This window comes from Peromyscus californicus, unplaced genomic scaffold (assembly GCF_007827085.1).
Source record: "Peromyscus californicus insignis strain IS unplaced genomic scaffold, ASM782708v3 Scaffold_3__1_contigs__length_106647218, whole genome shotgun sequence".
In the NCBI taxonomy this organism is placed as follows: Eukaryota; Metazoa; Chordata; class Mammalia; order Rodentia; family Cricetidae; genus Peromyscus; species Peromyscus californicus.
In genome coordinates, this window is record NW_026294551.1 from 35,997,911 (window position 1) to 36,016,646 (window position 18,736).

Here is an 18,736-nt window from a genome sequence, read left to right on the forward strand (position 1 = left end):
CTCAGTCTCTGAGGACTAATCTTCATAGCTTAGTGATAGCTGTGGGCTTGGACCACTGTTGATTTCAATGACATCACCTTTCCAACTGTGACCGGTTTCAAATGACAAGTATAAGCCCTTGCATCTGACTCTGGACTTTGAACATTCGAAGCACATTTTACCCTCCTCCTTTTACTAAGTGCTTGCTGTCTTAACTGGATGAAGCTTGAACTTGTTCTCACTCCAGTGTATATATTAACAGCATCTGAAACCACCCTCCTCCCTGCCTCCCTTTCCTCTCTCCAGCACTCTTCTTTCCCTTTGTATCTTAGACAGTTAAATGTAGCATGCACTGTGGTGACTTGGCAAAGTTGAAGTACAACTTCTTTTCAAAACGCAGTTTCCACAAAATTGAGTTGGATGAGAGATGACTGCATTTTAAAAAGTAGATATTTCCTCCTTGTGTTTCTATTAGATTTGCTTTGTCTTACGTATATGCAGCTACCTTAGTTTATGTGTGAACTAACTATGTGATGAAAGTTACAGCATTGTTTTCTATCAGTAAGAAAGCTGTTCCTTAGTCTCATTTTCATTTGGGATGTAGAATCCTGTAGAAATCACGTGTTTATAGTGTTGCAGACATGTCCATAAGAGGTAAGAGTCTTGCTTAAGGTGTAGATTGGTTTGCTTCATCTCAGCTCTTAGCTCCTCAGTGGCTGTAGCTCCAGCAGTGTGACTCCTGTAGTTCGTTATTAGTCTCAAGATAGAACTACATTATTGGGAAGTTAAAGGCTAGTCTAGGTAGGTATTAATTCATTTTGAACTTTGCTTTTTTCATTATTCTTTAATTCTGTATTTAGCTGCAAAAACTCTTCAGATATTTAACATTGAAATGAAAAGTAAAATGAAGGCCCATACCATGACTGATGATGTCACCTTCTGGAAATGGATCTCTTTGAACACGGTTGCTCTTGTTACGGATAATGCAGTTTACCATTGGAGTATGGAAGGAGAGTCTCAGCCAGTGAAAATGTTTGATCGTCATTCTAGCCTCGCAGGATGCCAGATTATCAATTACCGTACAGATGCAAAGCAGAAGTGGTTGCTTCTGACTGGCATATCTGCACAGGTAACATGTTTTAGTTTTTGATAAAAAAGTTGTCTAAGGAAGTATTTTGACACACACTTTAGTTAGGTCTTTAATCCCAATATTGTTGAATTTGACTGATTGAAAGACTTTTCCCTTTTAAAAATAATGATTATTGGCTTAAACCTTTAACCTGACAAAATTTCAGTACTCTTACAAGTTGTTTTTAATCCTTGCAGATTAAGTAGAGATTGATTTAGAATTTATTATGGAGTCAGTATGCTACAAAATGAATACTTCTATATTGTATTAAGATGGTATAAAGAGATAATTAGGTGAGGCATGTTTTATACATTCACATTAAGCTTTAATAAGATAATGTTTGGAGTTAAACTTTAAGATGTATGAACTCTACATTGAGAGATTCAATACAAGTACAGCTGAAAAATGGCAAAGTATTATAACTATTTCAGTAATTGAATCTGAGATCTACTGGGTCATTGGACCTCTGAAGTTTATTTATTTGTTTGCTTATTTCTTTTTTATTTTTTTGATCCTTTGTAGCAAAATCGTGTGGTTGGAGCTATGCAGCTCTATTCTGTAGATAGGAAAGTATCTCAGCCTATTGAAGGACATGCAGCTAGCTTTGCACAATTTAAGATGGAAGGAAATGCAGAAGAATCAACGTTATTTTGTTTCGCTGTCCGGGGTCAGGCAGGCGGGAAGGTAAGTTTTGTCTGTGGTAATTATTTTATTGATTCTGTTTTGCTCTTCTTTGTGATCTAAGTTCAAAATAGTCATCTTTGTTCCTTATTAATTTCATAATATTCAGATTTGTGGTGACTGACATGGTATGTATAGTAATACTTGTAAAATGAGAGTATTCTTTTAATATTATTTACTATTCTGCCATCTGGATCTTCCTTTAACAGTGTCTTGTTATATAATCTAGGCTGACTTTGAAGTTGGTCTTCTTGCCTCAGGCTCTGAGTGCTGGGATTGTAGCTCTTTATACCATTGTGCCCAGCTTTGAGCTCTTTGTATTCTTTATTTTAGTTGCCTTCTTATCAAAGGCTTTTTTGTTGATGTCTTTTACTTTATTCTGCATAGACTGATTAGAGTTGCAGAAATACCCATTTGTGTGTGCAGTACATGTCTAAAGTCTGATTCATTAAGTATTGCCCAAGATGAGGTCTGATGTCGTTAAGCGCTGTCCTTTTTAAATCCCCTAGGTAACTTGATGTCGATGGAATGGACAGCAGCTTAAGTTGGAGAGTCTCATCCCTAGCTGTACATTGAAATTACCTAGACAGATTGAAGCACTTTGTGTATTAGAATTCGTAGTTGAGGACAGCAGAAACAAGGTCTGGTTGATTAGAGTATAAAAAATTTATTGACAGGATACTGGATACCTGGCAGTAGCTAGGACAGCTGTATCACTAAATGTGGGGAATGAGAAATGAGCAAAAATGGGTAGTAGCCAGGGTTTCAGCCAGAAATCATGCTGCAGATCTCTGAACTGCTTTTGTTGCGCCTGCACTGCTGGATGCCTGGTGACTCAGTTTGCTGCTATTTTCACTGCCAGAGTAGACTCTCCCTCAGTCTTAAAATAACCTGATGTCCTGAGCTCCCTCTTTGAAGTCCAGTATAGGCAAAGTCACACAGCTTGCATCCTAGCTCTGAGAGAGAGACATGGAAAACAACTGTTTGCTGCTTCTAAAATGGAAGAGTGGCTCTACTTGCTACTAGAACTTGTAGACTACTGTCCTCTGTGTCCCTGAGTCGGAAAACCCTATCTTCATCTTTGTTTTATACTTCTCCACCCCATGTCACCCTAGTTAGTAGTTTTCAAGAATAAAGAACTTGCAGTGATCTGAATCCTAGCACTTAGGAGGCTCAAGTGATTCCCCTGTTTTTACCTTTCATGTGGTCCTAAGAGGACAGGAGTTACAGATGCATCTGGCTTGTTTACATGGCTTCCAGGGATTGAACTTAGGTAGGTGGTCAGGCCTAGTCCATAATTGCTTTTACTGGCTGAGCCATCTTGCCAGCCCCATCATGACTTTAGAGTCAAACCCACTCCCTACCTCTATAATTTTGCCACTTAAAGGATGGTACATAGCTGGGTGTGGTGGTACACGCCTTTAAACCCAGCACTCAGAAGGCAGGCAGATCTCTGATTCCCAGGCCATCCTAATCTAAATATTCATTTCCAGGCCATCAGAGGCTCCATTGTGAGACCTTGTTTCAACAACAACAAAAAAGAAATCATATAGCAAATGTGTGACTTTGAGATCAACTTCCTCCTAGTCAGTTTTAATTTATGGAAGAGCATCCCACAGTGTAGATGGATCAAATACGGTTCACTGATTATAGAACATTTTGGTTATTTCCATTTGGGGGCTTCAAAAAACTTGCAATGACCAACTGATAAATGACTTAGATTGATAGTAGATTTTATTTTCTTTTGAACAGTTACATATCATTGAAGTTGGTACACCACCCACAGGGAACCAGCCCTTTCCAAAGAAGGCAGTGGATGTTTTCTTTCCTCCAGAAGCACAAAATGACTTTCCTGTTGCAATGCAGGTATTTCATCGAAATAAATGGATTTTTAAAAATCTCAAATTAATTTAAATACTGTTCATAGTTGATATGAGTAGTGCTTAAAATAATTCTCTAAAATAAAAATTATTAGTAAAACTTGGTAAAATAACACTCCTATTCTCATGTAATAAGTAAATTGGGTTATCTTAAGTTATAGAAAGTGTTCATTTTCTCTTCAGATAAGTGAAAAGCATGATGTGGTGTTCTTGATTACCAAGTATGGTTATATCCACCTCTATGATCTTGAGACTGGCACATGCATCTACATGAACAGAATCAGTGGAGAAACGATCTTCGTTACTGCACCTCATGAAGCCACAGCTGGAATAATAGGAGTCAACAGAAAGGGACAAGTAAGGAAACTTCTACCTTAAGCATCTAAGTAACAGATTATCATTAGTGGTTTTTTTCAAAAGGTAATTTTGGATATCAGAAAAGAGAACGTCATAGGGGAAGGCAAAGAGAAGGAATGAGGTGAAGGTCACAGGATATAAAATAGCAGGTGTCAGTTTAGACATCTCCTGTTGAAGGTGAAGATGGAGAGTAATAAAATTGTATTAGGGTATGTGTGTGTGTGTGTGTGTGTGTGTGTGTGTGTGTGTGTGTGTGTGTGTGTGTGTGTATACACATGCTAAATTAAATAAAATTTAAATAAATAAAATAGAATCTGGCATGAGGTGCACACCTTTAATCCTAATACTTGGAAGGCTGAGGAAAGAGGATATCTGTGAGTTGGAGGCCAGCCAAGGCTATATAGTGAGAACCTGTTTCAAAAAACATAAAACAAATAAAATAAGATAGAAAGGTTGTTTAATTTGTTTTTTGCATTGATTTAATCATATTTACCTTATTATTTTTAGGTCTAGTAAATGGCATGAATCATTATTTAGTTTTTGTTACTTTATATGTCTGGGTATTTTGCCTGCACGTATGTCCATGTACCACATGGGTGCCTGGTACCTGTGGGGATGAGAAGAGGGCATCAGAACCCCTGGGACTGCAGTAATGGTTGTGAGCCACCATGTGGATGCTGGAAATCAAACCATGATACTCTGGAAGAGCAACCAGTGCTCTTAGTCACTGGGCCATCTCTCCATCACCTGTATTTAGTTTTTATATGAAATTTCATCTTAAATTTTTATCACTAGCAAAAAAACGATTATAATATAAGCATTCCAGTGTATAATTGTAAAATCTTTTTAATAACTTTGGTTTAGAGCCAGTTAGGTGTATATATTTTTATTATCAAAAGTAAATCTCCTGGATGAAAAAAAACTGTTTGGGTTATACATTTGACAAACTCCTTTTTCTAGGGGTTTCTTTCCTGTTATCTACAAGACAGGATCCATCAGCTACAGAGATTAGAATTCTATCTAATCCCATTTCTTTTTTTTTTTTGGTTTTTCGAGACAGGGTTTCTCTGTGTAGCTTTGCGCCTCTCCTGGAACTCACTTGGTAGCCCAGGCTGGCCTCGAACTCACAGAGATCCCCCTGGCTCTGCCTCCCGAGTGCTGGGATTAAAGGCGTGCGCCACCACCGCCCGGCTCAGATTAGTATTCTTAAACCCAGATAGTAAACAAAGGAAACAAATGTTTGTCATTTAATTGGTTAGTCTTTGAAGAGTGGTGTGTTTCTGATGAGACAGTCTGTCTCTTACCTCAGCTCTAGGCTCAGGTGCTTTGAGTCCCTGGACTGGAAGTGTCTGTCCTTGTAACGTTTTTGTCACACCGGATTAAAGTTACTTGCTGTCTCGATCACCAGTCTTCCTTAAGAAAGGGGCTCGTCTTGTTGAGTTGTATTTCTAGCACCACCCAAAGGTGATTTTTGAAAATTAAGTAATTCTCATCGATCTCTTCAGTTGTATGTGACTCTCATGGAAAAAAAAAAGTCAAGAATGAGTCGGTTAGGGATGATTTGATAAAAATCAGGAGCCATGGAGCGGGGAGTGCTTTCTTCTTTCTGCTATTATGCTGGGGTTAACGTAGATCTCCTTCTGTGATTTTACCATATACTGTAAGCATTGATGATGAAGGTTCTAGAAATTATGGTAGCAAAAGAAGCAAGTGTCAGAATTTCACAAAAGTAACTGATTACCTTTGTGACTTAGTCTAAAAAGATTTAACACAGTGTAATGGTTCTCTAATCGTTAAATTGCAGGTTTTGTCAGTTTGTGTGGAAGAAGAAAACATAATTCCTTACATCACCAACGTCCTACAAAATCCTGATTTGGCTCTCAGAATGGCTGTGCGGAACAACCTAGCTGGTGCTGAAGAACTCTTTGCCCGGAAATTCAATGCTCTTTTCGCCCAGGGAAACTACTCAGAGGCTGCAAAGGTGGCTGCTAATGCACCCAAGGTAAATAGTTGGAAACTGAAGTTGCAGTGATTGAGGTATTGTTAATACTCTGTTTTCTGATATTGCTAGAAGAGGAACTGGCTTTGTAAGAGTAACTAGCCACTTTCTAGTTATATTTTTCCTTTAATAGAATATGATAATTAATTCTCAGTGTTTCTAGAGTTGATGGTTAAAAGCCCAGGATCTTAGAAAGGATATGTAGCTATAGGCCTACTGTGATGTAGGTGTGACTATGTCCAGTTACTAAAGTGTAACACTGACCTCATAAGTGATGGCTCTTCATTTTAATTTGAAAAGTTAATCACTAAATAAATGCTCTTGAATTTGTAATCTGTAGAGTTGTCAAAAAATGAACTGAATTTATTCCCATAAGCCTTTACATTGGTTTATGTTGGACTGAATTAAAACCTAGCATTCCTAACTAGTGTTAATTATTAAATTTATACTTAATTGGACTTGATTTAATGACTAGTGGTTACCATTTCATAATTATGCTTATCCTTTTTTTTAACTTTAAATTTTTTTTTAATTTTTGAGATTATAATGTAATTACATCATTTTCCTCTTCCCCTTTCTCCCTCCAAACCCCCTCACATGTCCCTCCTTGTTCTATTTCAAATTCATATCTCTTCATTAGTTGTTGTTATATGTATATATGTATATGTTATATGTATATATATATGCATAATTCCAACCTACCCAGTCTGTAATCCTGCTTGTAAGTACATGGTATCAGGACTGACCATTAGATAGTAGAGAACCAATTGATGTACTCTTCCCTGGGGAAGACTATTTGTGCTTATTGTTTCATGCATTGACATAATTAATTACCTTGGCATGTTTCTGATTTTGAATAATTTTGTAACATTGAGCCAGAGCTGTGACACACATTTATTGAGTTAGCACTATGTGGTTAATATTTGGAATGTGGAGTTAATAGGTCAACCATGCAGTTCAGATTGACCAGAGACTTACAGGGTTAGTAGTGTGGTCGGGCCACTGAGGAGTCTTTAATATTTCTTCTTCTTAAAGGGAATCCTTCGTACTCCAGACACTATTCGTCGATTCCAGAGTGTCCCAGCTCAGCCAGGTCAGACCTCACCTCTACTTCAGTACTTTGGAATCCTTTTGGACCAGGGCCAGCTGAACAAATATGAATCCTTAGAGTTGTGTAGACCTGTACTTCAGCAAGGACGGAAACAGCTTTTGGAGAAATGGTTGAAAGAAGATAAGGTACGTTATATGGATAGACTTTTCCTTTGATTAAATACTGTGTTAACAAGTTAAAATTGCTGGTTTCCATCCGAGTTTCTCCATCTGTTATTTGTTGCTTGTGGAAATAGAATGAGAAGAGACCTTGCCATTTTAAAACATGATCCAGGATTATTGCTTGGTAGTTAAAACTACTAGCTTAGAAGTGAATTACTGTTCTTTGGTCTTGGAAATTTTTCCCATGAGATGCTTACCTCATGGTACAGGCATATTTGTCAGCGTATTTGACATTGCTCAACATGTGATCTTCCATCCCACACTTGCTATGCATCCCACACTTGCTATGCATCCCACACTTGCTATGCATACCTAGTAGTTCCTGTTTTCTCTCTTCCTCTCTCTCTGACCCCCTGTTTCTCTTTGTAAGAATTATAAACTGTCATCAGCACTGTAGTTTTTTATGCTGGTAAACATACTTGGGTATGCAGGGAGAACATGTTATATAAAACATCAGATCACTCATCTGTTTACAAGACAGCCAAGCTGGCTATATTTGATGTAGTGAGGTAGTGTTTGACAGTGATTTCACAGAATGTTAAGTGGTGTTATATGAAAAGGTATTTAAAAGGTTTCAAATATAAGAGCCGTTGGTAAAAAATATTTACTAGCTTTCTATTCTGTAGGATTTCTTTGTGTTTTATATTCATTCAGCACATTTTCTTTATACTGTTTTGCAGAGCATATTTTTCTCTGTGTAGCCCTGGATGTTGTGGCCTCAAACTCAGAGATCTGCCTCCCAAGTGCTGGATTAAAGGTGTGGGATACCACTGCCTGGCAGAGCACACTTTTTTCTTTTGATGTAGAATGACTAAAAAGCAAGCAATAAATGATATTTATAGGGCAACAAACAGCTTTTAAGCAATTTATCATTATTATTTTTATACAGTTATACAAAAAAGCCTTCCTCCCTAAAGTGACAGTATTGAGTTGTCATGTTTCATGCATTGTCAAGAACTGAGGTAGCACTCTTGTAGTGAATTACTTACAAAGATATTAAACCTTTCAACATTAGTGTGTATGGATAGTATTGGTACATTCTGGAGTCTAAGTTCATGTTTCTTAACCTGGCTTCTGCTAGTTTTGTCTTACAGGATACTAGAGGATAGTACTTAAGACTTGAGAAGCTTGGCCAAATACCATTCTCTACTAAAGAATAGCTAAGCTAACACATATTTGAGAGCTATTCTAATTGCATAAGATAATAGGATGGGAACAGCCAAGATAACTGAGTTGACCTATGTAATAGGGTATTAATTTCTTGAATATCAGTACCTCTTGTTGATAACACATAGGACTCATTTGTAGTAAAACTGGTTCATTGACCATTAGTTAGCATGTTCAGTTAAGATGTATAGATTGATAGAACTTCTTTGAACACTGAGCCATAAGGGCTATTCTTTTTAAAAAGTTAGCATTGGGACTCGAGAGACGGCTTGGTGGTTAAGAGAGTACATATTGCTCTTGCAAGTTAAATTTCCAACACAAATGTCAGGCTGCTCACAGCTGCCTGTGTGTGTGTGTGTGTGTGTGTGTGTGTGTGTGTGTGTGTGTGTAGAATAAAATAGAAAATTGGACTGGGGGTATGGGTTGGTGGTAGAGGACTGACTGACTTAGGATATACAAGGCCCTAGTAGGTGCAATTCCCAAAACTGCAAAAAAGAAAAAGGGAAAAAAATAGAAAAATAGAAACTCATACAAAGCAGACCTCGTGTGTGTGTGTGTGTGTGTGTGTGTGTGTGTGTGTGTGTGTGTGTGAGATTTTTTTCAAGACAGGGTTTTTCTGTGTAGTCCTGGCTGTCTTGGAACTCACTCTGTAGACCAGGCTGGCCTTGAACTCGCAAAGATCCGCCTACCTCTGCCTCCTGAGTGCTGGGATTAAAGATGTGCGCCATCACAGCACGTCCTCAAAGCAGAACTCTCAGGAAGGTGACTGGAAGATGTATCTGCTGTATACTACCTGGAAATTTTTTAATTTGTATATGTTTGACTTTGTAATGTAGTGTCCTGCCTTTCCATCTCAAATTCTAAAACTCAAGAAAGATAAAAAGATGAATCTTAGGCTCTTGAAATGTAAAGGTTGTATCCTAGTTTAAAAATTATCCTTAGAGTTTTTTAAAATAGCCCTTATGTAAGAAAGGGTCATTTGGCTCAGTTTCTAAAATTAATTTACTTACTTAGAGACAATGTCTCTATTTGGGGCCCAGGCAGGTATTGACTCTTGCCTTAGTCTCCCAAGTGTTAACATTACAGGCTAACTGACATTGTCGAGTTTCACTGACAATACTGCGTTAAAAGTTGTATTATCTGGGCGCTACAGAGATGGTAGTGGCTCAGAGCATATATTAATCTCTTCCAGAGGACGTGAGTTCAGCTTCTAGCACCCATGTCGTATAGCTCACAGCCACCTCCAGCTCCAGGGGATCTCATGCCCTCATCTGATCTCTATGGGCATACACACAGATAGAAAAACCAGTGACATTGTTTTTGAGAAGTTGAAAAGGTGGCTGTAATATATGAATCTGTGCAGTTAGATGTATAAGATTCTGCAATAAAGAAAAGGTATATTCTTAACAAGGTAGTTGGAAATTCCTAAAAGCAAAGTCTCATGGCCGTCTGTCTTTGTTAAGGAGGAATTCTAGAGAACCATTACTGTGAGTACAGTATCGAGAGTTCTCCAATCACAAATGCTGCACATTTAGACTTTTGGAAAATGAGTAAATATTTTCTATATGAGTTGTATTAATAGGGAAGTAGTATCAACTACTCGTTAATGAAACAGCTAATGAGTCACTAACCAAATTCTTTTTCCTTTGGACAGCTGGAATGTTCTGAAGAACTGGGTGATCTTGTAAAGTCTGTGGACCCAACGTTGGCACTTAGTGTGTACCTCAGGGCCAATGTCCCGAATAAAGTCATCCAGTGCTTTGCAGAGACAGGTCAAGTCCAGAAGATTGTTTTATATGCTAAAAAAGTGAGTTCAGTGGAACAAATTATCAACACAAATTCATTAAAAAAAAAAAAAAAAAAAAAACTTGAGAGAAAGTAGCCTTAATTTGCTTCGTTTTTGTTGGTTAATTTCCCTAAACTTTGAACTGCTTGGAAAAGCATAAGAAATTCCTTAACTGTTATATGTAGAGTCCATACCTAGTGTTAATATGTGAAACAAGTACAATTTGAAGCTAGTCATTTACTGACTAGAAGTAAATACAATTATATAATCTAGGCAAATATGTCATCATAGAGGTCTTATTGAATGTCTTAAATTATAAATAATGTTTTATACTCATCGGTAGTTCTGTTAATAATATTGTGTTATCGAAAAGGATTTAAATATGAAACTTGGTGGCATGACTGAAGTCTGTCTATTTTTAGGTTGGTTATACTCCAGACTGGATCTTTCTCCTCAGAAATGTAATGCGCATTAGTCCAGATCAAGGACAGCAGTTTGCTCAAATGTTAGTTCAAGACGAAGAGCCTCTTGCTGATATCACACAGGTAATGGTACTTTAAACTTTGTAGTTCATAGAGATGGAGCTTGTAGGGAGTCGGACTTTTACAAACTTTTCAGAAGAATAAATCAAACTTTCAGCTGACAGAAATTATGTGTGCCTACATGAATAAACCCTGAGTATCCTACCAAGACATACTGCGGAAGAATAGATTTTCTAAATATTTACTATTTCGTGTTTATTAATGCAGGCACAGGCATGCCACAGCCTGTGCCTGGAGGTCAGGGGACAACTTTTGGGAGTTGTTCTTTCCTGCCACCTGGTTGCTGTACTCAGGTAGTCAGGCCTGCATACACATGCCTCTATCCACTGAGCTATTTCACTGGCCCAGTAAATAGTTTTCAAATAAATGCCATTTGGATTAGGGAAGGATATGTGAAAATAATATACTTGATCTTGTCCAAAAAGAAGTAATATATAAATGATAAAACACAGACACTGGCCGGGCGGTGGTGGCGCACGCCTTTAATCCCAGCACTCGGGAGGCAGAGCCAGGCGGATCTCTGTGAGTTCAAGGCCAGCCTGGGCTACCAAGTGAGTTCCAGGAAAGGCGCAAAGCTACACAGAGAAACCCTGTCTCGAAAAACCAAAAAAAAAAAAAAAAAAAACACAGACACTGGTGTCTGCTGCTGGTGAGGAAAGAGGGCCATATAGAAAGTGTAAGTCAGTTTTTAGACTGTGTCTCCTTTTTTTTTTTTTTTTTAACTTTTTTATTTTAAACCATTACTCAAAGTAACTGAGTTTTTAATAACTTTTATTTTAGGTTTAGTTTGTTTTGAGACAGTCTCACTCTGTAGCTCTGTAAACCTGGAATTCCTGTGTAGACCAGGCTAGTCTGGAACTTCCTACCTCTGCCCCCTGAGTACTGGTATTTACAGGTGTGAACTGACATATCCATACACTTGGTTTCTCCAATAATTTAAATATGAGGTCAGGTTGTCTAAATAATATTCTTTAAATCTGGTGCTTTGGGGGCTGGAGAGATGTCTCAGCAATTTAGAGCCCTTGTTGCTCCTGTAGAGGATCCAGGTTTGATTCCCAGCACCTACATGGTGGCTCGCAGACATCCTTAATTCTAATTCCAGGGGATATGTTCTCTTCTGGCTTCTGAGCATCAGACATTCTTGTGATATACATACATGTAAAAACTCAAATCACAGCCAGGCAGTGGTGGTGCATGCCTTTAATCCCAGCACTCGGGAGGCAGAGGCAGGCCGATCTCTCTGTGAGTTTGAGGCCAGCTTGGTCTACAAAGTGAGTTCCAGGACAGACTCCAAAGCTACACAGAGAAACCCTGTCTCGGAAAAAAAAACAAAAAACCCTCAAATCACATATGAGTATATGTGATATACTCATACCTATAAAGTAAGTAAATTTCAAAAAAACTATTAAAATAATTAAACCTTGTACTTTGCATTTTTATATATAAAAAGATATGTTGGTTTTATATATGTGTTATCAATAATGTTCAGGGAATTTTTAAATTAACTTTTATTAATGTAAGAAAATGAGTTTTAGCATGACTTTTTCATACGTACACATGATAGTTCATATTTCCCCCAAACTAATCACCTTCTTTGGTCCTATCCCTTTTCCTACAATAGTGTCTCATATCTTCTGATTTTTCTCTTTTAATAGATTGTGGATGTCTTTATGGAATATAATCTCATCCAGCAATGTACTGCCTTCTTACTTGACGCTTTGAAGAACAATCGCCCCTCTGAAGGTCCTTTACAGACTCGATTGCTTGAGATGAACCTTATGCACGCACCTCAGGTATGTGTTGCTGTCTTCGTTAGGGTTTCTGTTTCTGTGATAAAACACCCATGACCAAGAGCAATTTGGGGAGGAAAAAGTTTATTTAATCTTAAACTCTTCACTCCATCACTGAGAAGTAGGGCAGGAACCTCGAAGCAGGAACTGAAGCAGCAGCTATGGAGGAACACTATTTATTGGGGTGTTTAGCCTGTAACCCACGACCACCTGTCCAAGAATGACCTTTTCCTGGTGGGCTTTCCCCCTCCTCATCATTAGTCAAGAAAATGCCCAACAGAATTGCCTATAAGCAGTCTGTTAGAGCCATTGAACCTCATTTTCAAAATTGAGGCTCCCTCCTTCCAGATGACCTTAGTCCATGTCATGTTGACATAAAACCTAGCCCGCACAGTTGTTGTGCTTTTTAGTCATGCATCCAGTCCTGTTCTTGTCATCAATTATGCAGAAGTCCAGGTTGTTACTCAGAGTTTTGAGGTGTTTATTCTTAATCAACATTTAGCTATACTTTCCTTTACCCATTCAGTATTGGATGTTAATGTATTTTCTGGGTGTTGTGTATGCTGATGTAAAGGAGAAAGTGAGACCAGCTCATCCTGTGTGTGGTTTTCTAGGTTGCAGATGCTATTCTAGGGAATCAGATGTTCACCCACTATGACCGGGCTCATATCGCCCAGCTGTGTGAAAAGGCCGGCCTACTGCAGCGTGCATTAGAACACTTCACCGATTTGTATGATATAAAACGTGCAGTTGTTCATACCCATCTTCTTAACCCTGAGGTAAAATTTGTTTCTTACTTGTTAGTTGTGATTAATTGGTATGTTGGCACTGAATGATAGTAAATTATTGATTCATTTTTTTTCCCTCTAGTGGTTAGTGAATTACTTTGGCTCCTTATCAGTTGAAGATTCCCTAGAATGTCTCAGAGCCATGCTGTCTGCTAATATTCGTCAAAATCTACAGATCTGCGTTCAAGTGGCTTCTAAGTATCATGAACAACTATCAACTCAGTCTTTGATTGAACTCTTTGAATCATTCAAGAGTTTTGAAGGTAATTAGGAATGTAAGACTTGGTAGTTAAGACATATCATTAAGCTATTGGAAATTGTCTTTATAAAATTAATTTTATGGGACTTGGCCTCTGTACATGAGATCCTATGAATATACAGTGTAGAAGACCATCTGCTTGGGTATTTTATAAGTGAATTAAAGGCAGAATTTGGATAAAATATGTATGGTCTTTGTGTTGTGTAAAATGAAATTACTGATGACTAGTTACAGTAATATTGCATGGGTAGATCAGGCTCTTGTAATAGCAAACAGTTCTCATAAGGGCATTTTGTGCCTCATTACCCTGGCAGTGCTTGGCTAGGTTGGTTCTGCAGGTGCTTAGTGTTGCGTGAGTGCTCACTGTGTGGCAGCTGCCTGTGTGTGCAAACAGTGTCTTCAGCTTGTGCCCATTAGGTCCCAGTGCCCAGCTGAAGCCGTTGTGCTCATTTAACCACTTGTTCGGTGCTCTTAGGATCGTTAGCTAAGCCTGGGCCCTCCTTAACCTTTCCTCTGTCTTTGTAGTGTTAGCGCTCCACATAGAAGGGGTAGAGGAGGAGGTCTTTACGTTTCCTTGGTTTTTGTGCGCTAACAATATGTAGAATTTACCGTTTAGCATAGTAGCTACTGGCTACATGTAGTCAGTCTAGCTGAACTTGAGGTGAGCCACAGGAGATGAGTGGCTGAAGCAGCAGTCTAGGTGAGAAAATTGTCATCACTGCAGAAAGCTCTCATGAACAGCACCACACGAAGTTCTTTTCAAACTGCTTTTATGTGTCTTCTCTTATTTGTATTGATCTCTTACTATTTGAAAACTTTAGGGCCAGGCATAGTGCAGGGGGGTCACAGGTTTAAGGACAGCCTGAACAAAATTGTCCCAAAAAACTAAAAAACAGAAAAACACTTTTTTAAAAAAAGTTATTTTTTTATTGCATTAGTATTTTGCCTGCATGTGTGTCTGTGTGAGGGTGTCAGATCTTGGAGTTAGAAACAGTTGTTAGCTGCCATGTGAGTGCTGGGAATTGAACCTGGGTCCTCTGGAAGAACAGTCAGTGCTCTTACCCACTGAGCCATCTCTTCAGCCCCCAGAAAAACACTTTTAAACAGAATTTTCTGTTCTGTAGGGTTTGAAACTTAGGTCTATTTTATTGAACTGGTTTCTGGATTAATTTGTATTCCTACTGAACTTTTTAAGTAGTCAACTTATATTAGGGACATTTACTGTAACAATTGCTTCTAATTGCTTAAATAATTTTTAGTTCTCAAAAGTATCCATGTAGCCAGGCTTGGTGGCACATACCTTTAATCTCAGCACTTTGGAGTCAGAGGCAGGAGGATCTCTTTGAGTTTGAGGCCAGCCTGGTTTACATTGCAAAATCCAGGACAGTCTAGGACAGCCAGGAGAGATACTGCTTCAAAAAACAAAAAAACAAGCTGGTCAAGGTTACACAGTGAGACCTTGTCTCAAAACAAACAAAATGTGCTTATGTCACTTATTTTCAGTTGTGTTTGTTTCTTTCAGGTCTCTTTTATTTTCTGGGATCCATTGTTAACTTCAGTCAGGACCCAGATGTGCACTTTAAATATATCCAGGCGGCTTGCAAGACTGGGCAGATCAAAGAAGTGGAGAGAATCTGCAGAGAAAGCAACTGCTATGATCCTGAGCGAGTCAAGAATTTTCTCAAGGTAGGTGGCTTTGAGCTGCATGCTTCTGGATGATTGAGGGTCAGCAGTTGTTCAAGGGTTCAGTCATGCTTGGAAATATTTTCCTTACATTTAAAAATCTTAGCATTTTCAAATTCTATGCTGGGTTATTTTTTTCTAAACATAATGCTCTGTGGTTTCTTAAGAAATAAGGAAGGAAATTAGCAAGCAGTACTGGAGAACTACCATCTATTTAACAAGAAGACAGTTTCATTTCCACAGGGTTTCCTTTTTTTTCAAAAGGAAAGCACTTTATTTTTTTGTTTGTTTGATTTTTTTTTTTTTTTCTTCCTAAGACAGGGTCTCACTATGTAGCCCTGTCTGTCCTGGAACTCACTATGTAGCCCAGGCTAGACTCTGAATTTATAGAAATCTCCCTGCCTCTGCTTCCTTAGTGCTGGGATTAAAGGTGTGTACCACTATGCCCGGCTTTTTGTGTTTGTTTGTTTGTTTGTTTTTTGAGACAGGGTTTCACTGTGTGGCTTCGCACCTTTCCTGGAACTCACTCTGTAGACCAGGCTGGCTTCAAACTCACAGAGATCCACCTGGCTCTGCCTCCCGAGTGCTGGGATTAAAGATATGCACTACCACCGCCTGGCAAGACTCCCCCCGCGCCAGCTGAGGACCAAACCCAGGGCCTTGCTCTTGCTAGGCAAGCGCTCTACCACTGAGCTAAATCCCCAACCCCAAGAAAAACTTTTTAAGAAGTTGTTCTTGATACATTTTAGGATACTTAGATTTTTCTCCGTGTGGTGACACACAGGTGTAATGCCAGCACTTCGGAGGCAGAGGCAGGCAGATCTCAGAGTTCAAAGCCAGACTAATCTACAGACTGAGACTTTGTCTCTAAATGGGTGTTCGTCCTTTGAATGCTTTAACTTCCTTTTTTTTAAAAAATGATTTTAAAATTGTTTGTTTGGCCGGGCGGTGGTGGCTCACGCCTTTAATCCCAGCACTCGGGAGGCAGAGCCAGGTGGATCTCTGTGAGTTCGAGGCCAGCCTGGACTACCAAGTGAGTTCCAGGAAAGGCGCAAAGCTACACAGAGAAACCCTGTCTCGAAAAACCAAAATAAATAAATAAATAAATAAAAATTGTTTGTTTGGGTGGAAGGATGTGCATAAGAGGTAATTTCCTTCTTCTGTCATATAAGTCCCAGGGATCGAACTCAGATCATCACATTTGGCAGCAAACACCTTTATCCTTTGAGCCATCTTAACATACCTCCTTCTTGTTTTTTTGAGATGTAGTCTCACTTTGCAGTGTCTTGGCCATTCTTGAGTTTATGATAACCCTGCCTCATCCTCCAGAATGCCAATATTATAGGTGGTGAGCCACGTGCAGCATTCCTGGCTTAGGTTTCTTCTCTTTTACCCTTTTTTAAAAAATATTTGTTTTCATTTTGTATTGGTGATGGTGTTCCTGTGCCCAGGGAAGCACATGGAGGTCAGAGGTCAGCTCTTGGAAGTCATTTTGTCTTTGCAGCATGTGAGTCCTGAGTCTAGAACTCAGAATGTTAGTCTCAGTGGCAAGCACCTTTACCTACTCAGCTATCTTGCCATCCCCTGACTTAGATTTTTTGTTTGTTTTGGTTTGATTTTATTGGTTTACCTTTAGTATCATTTTCAAGATTCTTTATTGTTTGTGAGAAAACACCCGGGTTTACTTCTAGCATCAAATCTGCCTGAATTTGGAAAAGAAAACATGAATCATGTATAATTTATAAATCAAGAGGGGTCAAGGGAACTTGGCATTGTGACGCATCAATTCTGTAGGAGAGGAGTAAAGACTACCTGTTCTGGAATGGAGAGTAATACATTAAAGAAGGCTAAGTTACAGAACTGGTGATTTGTTTAATATTTAACTTGGCTTGTTAGCAGTATTCTCATGCCTACCAGTTATTTTGTGGGGAAAGATAATTATTTGTAGCTATCTATGAAAAACCAGGAAAATTGCAAAACCCACAGAGTACCACCTGCCCACTGTCACACATAAGAAATTATTTTACTTTTGTCTTCTGGGAGAATTCTAGATTGAGCACAATTATATTATATGAGAATTGCATTTCCTACCTTTCCACCTATTGTCACTTGGAAATAGTTCATAGCGGTATTGGCTGGTTCTCCTAAATTGTTCTGGGCTCTGTGTTACATGGATAAACCCATAGGGGTTTTTAATGTAAGAAAATTGTAGAAATGCTGAAATTGTCTTACATTGTAGAATGAAAGGTAAACATCTTAGCCCATCTGACTTTTCTGGGGAGCCTAGCTAGCATGATAATGCTGGAAGTCAAACTTTCTAGGGTTCCCAAGAAATTTGTCAGGGCGAGGAGTTGTTGGTCCGTGCTGCTAGTGCACCCCCATCGTCTCACAGGCCAAGCTTGCTTCCTCTTGAGCATCCTCACTTGTTCTGTTTTCTTTTTAATACAATCACATTCTTAGTTGAATTTCTTTTTGTTATTAAATTCATCTTTTCATTTCTCTTCAGCCTTGGGATATACTGTTTGAGTTATCTTTTATGTTAAAACAGAAGTAAACTTAACTATTACAACTTAAGTATGACATTCTCAAGTTTAAAAAAACAACACCTAGCCGGGCAGTGGTGGCACACGCCTTTAATTCCATTATTTGGGAGGCTGAGGCAGGTGGATCTCTGAGTTAGTTTACAGAGCGAGTTCCATGACAGCCAGGGCTACACACAGAGACCCTATCTTGAAAAGTTTTAGAAAACAAACAAAAAACTTAACATTTAAGCCCGATATGGGAAACTATTTTCAGACCCATGATCTACTCCTTGTTCCCTTTATCTTACTTTATACTATGCTTTGTCTCTTGGAATTACCTCAGTCTCCCTGGATGACTCACTATTCCTGGAACTTGCCTATTGGAAGCTTTGCATCTGCCTCAGACCGTTTTTCTCTGAGACCTTCATGATGTCTTCCTTGACTTTGAAGTTTCTGACCTAACGTCATGAGAGGGTTTTCGTGTTGCTCGACCTGAAATAGAAACCACTAGAGCTGGGGAACTGGCTCAGTCAGTAAAGTGCTTGCCATCCAAGCGTAGGGCCTGAGTCGGACCCCAGACCCAAGGGGAAATGTTGGATGTGGTACCTTAGGCTTGGAAACCTTGGCAAGGTAGATCCCTTGGTGAGTTTCAAGCCAATGAAAAGACTGTCTTAAGTAAGGTGACTAGTATTCCTCAGGAGTGACACCTGAAGTCCTCTGTCTCCACATTATATAGGCAAACAGTAGAATATCTGTACCCAGTTCCTCCTCTTATCCGCTTCATTTTCACTGTAATACCCTCTGCTGTGAAGGAAACATGTCTCTTCTCACTCTGAGGCAGTTTCCTTGAGACACACAGGACTGTTTACTTTAGAGCCTGATACCTAAGTACTCAACAAATA

General features: G+C 38.9%; 1 protein-coding gene across 2 annotated transcripts in view; it reads left to right on the top strand.

Annotated features, from left to right (window-relative positions):
- Positions 1 to 18,736, top strand: part of Cltc (clathrin heavy chain) — a 64,108-nt gene that overhangs the window by 24,083 nt on the left and 21,289 nt on the right. For both annotated transcript variants that reach the window (XM_052758871.1, XM_052758872.1), the window contains exons 3-14: positions 840 to 1,108; positions 1,631 to 1,792; positions 3,542 to 3,655; positions 3,853 to 4,026; positions 5,831 to 6,028; positions 7,061 to 7,261; positions 10,119 to 10,271; positions 10,673 to 10,795; positions 12,448 to 12,585; positions 13,197 to 13,361; positions 13,453 to 13,633; positions 15,152 to 15,315. In XM_052758871.1, coding sequence (XP_052614831.1) covers positions 840 to 1,108; positions 1,631 to 1,792; positions 3,542 to 3,655; positions 3,853 to 4,026; positions 5,831 to 6,028; positions 7,061 to 7,261; positions 10,119 to 10,271; positions 10,673 to 10,795; positions 12,448 to 12,585; positions 13,197 to 13,361; positions 13,453 to 13,633; positions 15,152 to 15,315 — 2,042 coding nt within the window. The remainder of the gene's footprint in view (positions 1 to 839; positions 1,109 to 1,630; positions 1,793 to 3,541; positions 3,656 to 3,852; positions 4,027 to 5,830; positions 6,029 to 7,060; positions 7,262 to 10,118; positions 10,272 to 10,672; positions 10,796 to 12,447; positions 12,586 to 13,196; positions 13,362 to 13,452; positions 13,634 to 15,151; positions 15,316 to 18,736) is intronic.